Here is an 8166-nt window from a genome sequence, read left to right as displayed (position 1 = left end):
TGCTACATATGCAGCTAGAGACTCGAGCTCAGGGGGTACTGGTTAGTTCATATTGTTGTTGCACCTACAGGGTTGCAGCCCCCTACAACTCCCTGGGTACTTTCTCTAGCTCCTCCATTGGGGACCCTGTGTTCCATCCAATAGCTGACTGTGAACATCCACTTCTGTGTTTGTCAGGCACTGGCATAGCCTCACAGGAGTCCGCTATATCAGGGTCCCTTCAGCAGAATCTTGCTGGCATGTGCATTAGTATCTGGGTTTGGTTCAGCCTGCTTTCTTATAGAATCCAAGACTACCAGACCAGAGATGGTCCCACCCACAAGGGGCCTCTCCCCCTTGATCACTAATTGAGAAAATGCCCCATAGCTGGATCTCATGGAGGCATTTCCCCAACTGAAGCTCCTTTCTCTGTGATAACTCCAGCTATGTCAAGTTGACACAAAGCTAGCCAGTACAGTTATATAGGAAGGTCACTGATTTTTTTTTTGTGTGTGTGTGTGTTAATTTTGTATCTTACGACTTTGCCAAAAGTGTTTATCATTTGTATAAGTTTCCTGGTGGAGATTTTAGGGTCTTTTATTCATAAAATAATATTATCTGCAAATAATGCTACTTCCCCATTTCTTCTAAGTTTTCTAGCCTTTTGGAATATAAATTTCTGAAGCATACTAAGAAACTTTTTTCTAAATTGTACTATATTTAAATGTGCCTACAATAACCTGCCCAGTGTCAGACTGTCAAAGTGTGAACCAGCACTGACTACTGAGGCATTGTGAAGCGGATCTTCTGGCCTCATGTGGACAGTCATTCTGCCAGCTCTGGTAGTCACAGATGGTCCCCTCCCCAGTTATTTTTTTTTTTTTTATTGATTTTTGTATCCTTCAGCTTTCCTGAATTCATTTATTAATCTTATCAGTTTTGGGTGATGTCTATGGTTATTTTTGTTTTGCTTTGTTTTGTTTTTTGTTTTGTTTTGCTTAGAGTTTTTTTCTGAGACTTCATCTCACTATGTGGCTTAGGCAGGCCTGGAACTCCTCATCCTCCTCTCAGCGTCCCATATACTGAGCTTACAGACATAAGCCACCACATCTTACAGACATGAACACAAGGAGTTCCGTATGTAACATTCTGTGGCGTCCCAGCATGTGCAGGGAAGGGTTTTTGCCATCTGTAGCTGAGTATGAACAGCTGCCTGCATGGGTATGTTCCAGCCTTTGCCCCACGAATTCTGTGCCAATGAGAAAACAGTGTGCTTTCCCTAAAATAAACTTTTTTTTCTCTCTGTGTGTGGCTTAACTCAGAAGTCTTCTTCCATGCTCCTACCACCCACAGGAGAAGCAAAGAACCGAAAGTATAACCCGGCAAGTTTCCATAGGTTTAACTTGTACGGAATCCCAACGCCTCACTCTAATGATGGGCGCACCATGGCTAAAGCTTTACATTGGCTCCATGAACTACAAATGTAAGTGTGATGGTACCTGGTCCAGAAGTAAGTCTTAGAGATGTAGCATTTGAACTTAAGTAACTACCTACTTAAAATTCATTTGGAAGAGATACTAAATATGTTGACATGGTTTAACATAGCAATAATAGAAAAAATAGATCATGCAATGTCTTCACTTTCAACACACATTCTTTTTGGTTACCCCAGAGGTTTGTGCTGTTCTGAAGTTACTCCATGAATTGGTGTTATTTATTTATTTACTTATTTATTTTGGTGACAGGGTCTCACTCTGAAGTCTATAATAGCCTTGAATTTGTGTCAATTTTCCTGCCACTGCCTCCCAATGTTGGAATTACAGGACTTTATTTACTTTTTGATGTTGCTTTAGGTTTTATTTTTAATTTTTAAGTGTATGTATGTGTGTGTATATATGTGTGTGCATACATGCATGCATGCATGTACACCTCACATACTGAAACATCATCTTCTAGAGCTAGAGTTACAGGTAAGCCACCATGTGGGTATGAGGAATCCAAGTCAGGTCCTCTCTGCAATGGCCATCTCTCCAGCTTTTGTGGTTTTATAGACGTGGTCTTAGCATGTTAACCTCGCTGGCCCAGAGCACACTATATAGCCCAGGCTGGCGACAAACTTGTGGTCAACCTCCTGGCTACCTCCTAAGTGCTAGGATTATAGGTATGAGCTGCCATGCCTGGACTATCATTAAGCTCTAATAATTACTTAGACATCTTAAGCCTTTGACCTTAAATTTGCAGATTTTGATCTTTTCTTTAGAGTATGTGTATGTGTGAGTGTGTGTGTGCGTGTGTATGTTGTATGTGTGAGTGTGTGTATGAGATGTGTTTGTATGAGATGTGTTTATATACGACGTAGCTGGCCTCAAACTTGCTGTGTAGCTTAGGCTGGGCTCCTATCTCATGCTTCTCTTAGCAGCCTAAGTTCTGGGGAAAATGGGACTTTGTTATGTCTTCACTCTCTATATAATTTATTCCTTGGAATTTTAAAATGAGGTCCTTAGTTTTTCACCTACTATGTTATTTTTTATTCTGAGCCAACCCACGAATAATGATTATTCTGCAAAAATAAAGTTTCCTGCCTCTGGAGATGTACCTAGTGGTAAAGTACTTGCCAAAGGCCTTGAGTTTGATTGGGAGTAACACACACACACACACACACACACACACACACACACACACATTTATATAGGCCCACCATTCACTAATAAGTATCCTTAGAAGTTCAGAGGTAGTCTGAGTGTGATGACTCATATCTGTAAACCCGCAGCCTGAGGCAGAAGGATGATAGTGAACTGGCATGCCAGTCTGGGTTATAGTGGGAGTCTCCTCCTCCTAAAGGGAGAATTTCTTTTTGTTTTTGTTATTTTTTTTGAGACAGGGTTTCTCTGTATAGCCCTGGCTGTCCTGGAACTCACTTTGTAGACCAGGCTGGCCTCGAACTCAGAAATCCCCCTGTCTCTGCCTCCCGAGTGCTGGGATTAAAGGTGTGCGCCACCACTGCCCGGCTAGGGAGAATTTCTTATCCTACCTGTTCTCTTGTTAACTTGGCACACAAACACATCACTGTGAAGCCACAACCTTTCCCTTCTTTTTCATCTCCAAGATCATTTATCAATATAGACATCACAATATAAAACATTCTACAAACCTAAAAAGTCTTATAAATTCAAGCACTTTAAAAATTCAGTCTCTTCAAAAAAAAAGAGCAAAGTCTATTTTAAAACCAAAAGTCTCTCACCTTTAGGCTCATATAAAAATAAATAAACAACTAAAATAAATACCTTCTTATTTCATGGGGGGAAGAAGCAAGGCACAATCACAATCAGGTCAAAGTAAAACCAAACGCCAATCACATAAACTACTCAGGGTTCAGTTTCTGGGATGCATACATGATCATCTGGGCTCCTTCAAGGGGCTTAGGCTACTTCTCCAGCTCCACCCTCTGCATCACATACTGTTCGTCTTCTCAGCTCTGGCTGACTCCTCTCCACAGCTGCTGCTTGTCTTGGTGGTTGTCCCTTGGTACTGGCATTTCAGAATACTGTTTTTTTTTTTTTTCCCTTCTGCAACGGGGCTTCATATTTACCAGTAGCTTTTCTGTGCTCTCTTCATGGTGCAGGGCCTCACAGTTCTCTATAACCTTCACAATGGCATCTCCTGTCCTCACAATGAAAAGCCTCAGTTCCTCTCCATGACCCCTTCCTACCTTCAAAACCAGTACCTCTGTCCTGGTGGCAGCCCATGTAAAAGGACACAGAAGAAGGAAACTGCTTTTTGCCTGCTTGCCCTCACTCTTGCTAGCAAGGTCAAATACTCGGTTGCTGAGGCACTCCTTCACTGCTATTAAAACCAGTTTCTGTGGGATTCCAACGTAGACTGAAGATCTGCATCTCTCTAGGAATCCTCCAGGGCTCCAGCACCAGACTGGAATTGCTCAACGGCTGTCTGATTCTCAGTTTTCAAAGCACAATACAGGCATCGTTTGCCCATCCAGACTACATCCCGTAAACCAATCTAATAACACTCCTATAAATACTACCTGGGAGACTCTTAAGCATAACAAACTTTGGCTGCCAGCATACGGTGCAACCTTGGCTGCCTCTGGAGCCCAGCCTCTACGTGCTGACTCCGAGGAAGCATTTCCCAGAAGATTTCACTACAGTGATTCTTGCTTTCTAGTTACCACCGATTTTTCAGCTCCAGTCGACCAGCATCAATGGTCCCAGCAAAGCAGAGGTTTTACTTCAGTGGTTCTGCTATCTTGTTAAGCATAGCTTGTTCTTCAGTCCCAGCTAACAAGAAGCACAGATTCTTGACTTAATGATCCTCGTAGGGTCATTTAAGGACTCTTAAGTTTCCCTCTGAAACTTCACAAGTCAGACCTTCATCATCTGCATTGCTCTTAACATCTTTATATTCCAAACTTCCAGCAGAACAAATCGTCAAGGTTTGAACACTCAACGCTCTTTCTAGCCCAAAGTACCAACTGTCTCCCAAGCCCCCAAATACCCCACATTGTCTTTCACAGCAATACTCCACTTCTGGTATCAATTTTGTCCTAACTAGGGCTTCTTAAGAAATACCATGACCAAAAGCTACTTAGGGAGAAAAGGTTTATTTGGCTTACATATACAGAGTCACAGTTCACTTGAGGAAAGCCAAGGAACTCAAACTGGACAGAAACCTGGAGGCTGAAGCTGGTGGAGAATCCGTGGAGAAGTGCGGCTTAATTTTTTTGCTCCCTCTGGCTCGCTCAGCCTGGTTTCTTATAGACCCACCAGCCCTGGGATAGTACCACCTACAATGGGCTTGGCCTACTCCAATAAATCACTAAGTAAGTACCCTACAGGCCTGTCTACAGCCAGATATTATGGAAATATTTTCTTACTTGAGGCTTCCCCCTGAGATGACTGTAGCTCGTGTCAAGTTGGCATAAAGTTATCCACCACACTCCTTTGTGTTAGGGTTCTCTATAGTGGGTGTTATTAGATTAGCTTATAGCATGTAGTCTGGGGAGGCAAACCATGCCTGTCTTACGCTTGGAAAATTGAGAGTCAGACAGCAATTCCAATCTGATGCTGGAGAGATGCCGACCTCTGGTCTATGTTGGAATCCCATAGAAATTTGTTGTTGTTGTTGTTTTTGTTTTTGTTGTTGTTGTTGTTGTTGTTCAAGACAGGGTTTCTCTGTGTAGCCCTGGCTGTCCTGGAACTCACTCTGAAGACCAGGCTGGCCTCGAACTCAGAAATCCACCTGCCTCTGTCTCCCAAATGCTGGGATTAAAGGCGTGCGCCACCACCGCCCAGCAGAAATTGGTTTTAATAGCAGTGAAGGAGCACAACAGCAACCGAGTAGATGACCTTGCTAGCAAGAGTGAGGGCAAGCAGGCAGAAAGCAGTTTCCTTCTTCTATGTCCTTTTACATGGGCTGCCACCAGAAGGTTGGCCTAGATTTAGGGTAGGTCTTTCTGCTTCTAATAATCCGATTTAAAAAAAAAAAAAATCCTTCATAGGATTGTCAGCAGTTTGCCTCGTAGTAGATTCTAGCCTCAGCTAAATTGACAAACAAGATTAGCCATCATACTCTCCCATCCAAAAAAAATAAAAAATAAAAATAAAAGGAGGAGGAAGGGGGAGGAAGAAGAGGAAGGGAAGGAGAAGGAAAAGGAGAAGGTAGATGAGGAGGAGAAGAAAAGAGACGAGAGGAAGAGGAAGAAAAAGTTGTTGTTCAGAAAACGACTGTGGCTAAATTCAGCCAGACAGCAGCATTGGTGGTCTCACTCACCTCAATTGCCAGCCCCAAGTGGCCGTCTTGCCCTGGTTCTGAGGCCAGCCTGCTGCCGAGCTGCTCTTGTCAAAAAATCCCACTCCAAGCTAGCGCTCTCTGTCTCCACTTGCTAAGCTGACTGAACCAGTCTTTCCTGAAATGCTGCTCGCTGCTCACAATTCCCAGGCCATCCACCCACTGTGGCTGGCCTGTAGAAAGCCAGCTACCACTCACACAGGTCCCTTTAGTCCCACGAAGTGAAAACACTAGAGACTTTTAAATTAACAGCCAGATTTATAATGGTAGATCTCCAATCCCCAAATGCCTGCACAAAGAGCACAAAACTCAATTGATATAAATACAAGTTTGCACACCTAGATTGGGCAAATGTACCCTACACTGCTCTGTTGCCCATCTGTGAAGTCCCTAGCTACTTGCGGCTCCTCCAGGCCATGTGGTTCTGGTTCATCTTCATCTCCTCCTCCTTCCCTATCTTCTCTCCCTCCATCCTCTATCTCATCTGACTTTCTTCTTCCTCCTTCCCCTCTCTAAAACTTTCAGCTCTGCCTTTCCCTTCCACTGCCCAATCAAAGGCTCTAGCCTTATCTGACCAATTAAGATTTCACCTGACCTCACCTGAGAACGAGATCTACTTCTTGTCAGGGCACCCCTCTTGAGGGAGCAGAAAAATACAAACAGCAATCCATAACAGAAGACTGGAAGATGAAGAGGAAAGGCATGCAGAAGAGAAGATGTTCTGAAGACGATGTAGGCAGAGGCAGGAGGGAGGGGGCTCTAACCAAGGACACCCAGTAACACCAGCAGCCAACGGGCACAGGGAAAAGCAAGAAATGGTTTCTCCTTTGGAGGAAATGGGAGTGTGCTGTCCCCTGTTCCCCAGTTCAACAGCTGCCTGCAGAGCTGTGAGAGAACACATTGCCATTGTTTGAAGCTGTCTGCGGTAACTTGTAGCATCTATGGGAAGACAGTATACTTGGCCTGCTTTCGAGTGTGTCAGGGAAGTCCCGGTTTTACTCTGCTTTCTGCCCTCTTCAGGGAGCATGAGGCTTTCTAGGTTTCCACAGCCCTAACCACTTGCATTCCCATAGGCATCCAACTGCCTACGTGCCAGGCTGTGTGTCTGCCTCACTGCTGCCGCTGCTCAGTCACTGCTGGCAAGCTGCTTAGGGGAGGCAAAACACAGTTCATAGTAGAGATCCCAGCCTATGTTTCCCCAAGTGAGAAACAGTGGACTCTGAGAGAGGTGCTGTGGCTCCCAGTCTCCCATGTATCCACGTGCTACTAGCTTATTGTTGGGAGTTAAAAAAATCAGTTGAGAGTCCGTGCTTCCCCTCAGGGCATCTTTTCACTAGGAAGATGGGGAAGGCTGAAACCAGGATGGGGCAGAGTCCAGTCTAGTTCCCAGAGAGTGCTCAGAATAAGGAGGGGCTGGAAGAGAGAGAAGGCCTTCTTCAGGAGATGTAGGCCCAGCTCTTGACAAGAAAGCCCTCCCCTGAACTCCACACCTCATTAGCGTGGAGGACTCCAGGTTTTTATTGCCATGTGACTGACTGTCACGGTCCTCTCAGTGTGGCGTCACGGTTAGGTATTCCAGATCCGGTAGTTTGGCAGGGAGCTGGCCCCGTGCCTGCTGTTCTCAGTTCTGTGATCCCCTGGGGTCTGAGCCTGCATGACTTTACCAGTTCTTTTGCCTGGTGGTATGGTCCACTTGCCCCCCCCTTCCTACTCTTCTGCCAGTGTTGTTCCTGAAATAGCAACAATTCTTAGCTACAAAGGAAAAGTCTGAAACATTCTCTTTATTTTTAATTCAATCCTATCTTGAACATCATGGGACAGGAATACTTAAGTTCGCAGAAAAAGACTTTGAAGCCACTCATTTGCCCAAGGTCTTGTAGACCAGAACCTTGGCAGGTTGGCTACAGTAGCTATCCCTACCCCTGCGTGGGCCTAGGGACTCTCATCAAATCTCTGTCCGGGAACTGAATCTGGGTCCTCTGCAAGAGCAACCAGTGCTCTTGCCCACAGAGCCATCTCTCCAGCCCTGCTTTCCATAATTTTAGACATTGCGGGGTTGGCTCCTTCTTAGTGATTCTTAAATGGAGACAAAAGGGCATAAGCATGTTGGGAACGGGAGGGGTGTACTCAGACACGTATCAGCCTGAGAGATTCTTTCCTGAGTGGAGCTAGCATTCTTGACATTGCATTAGAAAAGAATTTCAGTACAACTAGGTGTGAGAAGCAGAATTTGAGTTCATTGCAAGAGATTAAAACATTTAAAAAATTGTGGTATTAGCCGGGTGTGGTGGTGCACGCCTTTAATCCCAGCACTCGGGAGGCAGAGGCAGGCAGATTTCTGAGTTCGAGGCCAGCCTGGTCTACAAAGTGAGTTCCAGGACA

The 8166-nt window shown here is 44.8% G+C and overlaps 1 protein-coding gene across 1 annotated transcript in view; it reads left to right on the top strand.

The window, feature by feature from the left end:
* Positions 1 to 8166, top strand: part of Efhb (EF-hand domain family member B) — a 60461-nt gene that overhangs the window by 26304 nt on the left and 25991 nt on the right. Inside the window, exon 6 of the mRNA XM_021218347.1 lies at positions 1333 to 1462. Within this exon, the coding sequence (XP_021074006.1) occupies positions 1333 to 1462 (130 nt within the window). The remainder of the gene's footprint in view (positions 1 to 1332; positions 1463 to 8166) is intronic.

This window comes from Mus pahari, chromosome 18, assembly GCF_900095145.1.
Source record: "Mus pahari chromosome 18, PAHARI_EIJ_v1.1, whole genome shotgun sequence".
Classification (NCBI taxonomy): domain Eukaryota; kingdom Metazoa; phylum Chordata; class Mammalia; order Rodentia; family Muridae; genus Mus; species Mus pahari.
Note: the sequence above shows the minus strand (reverse complement) of the source record. Positions and strands in the feature narration are given on the sequence as shown.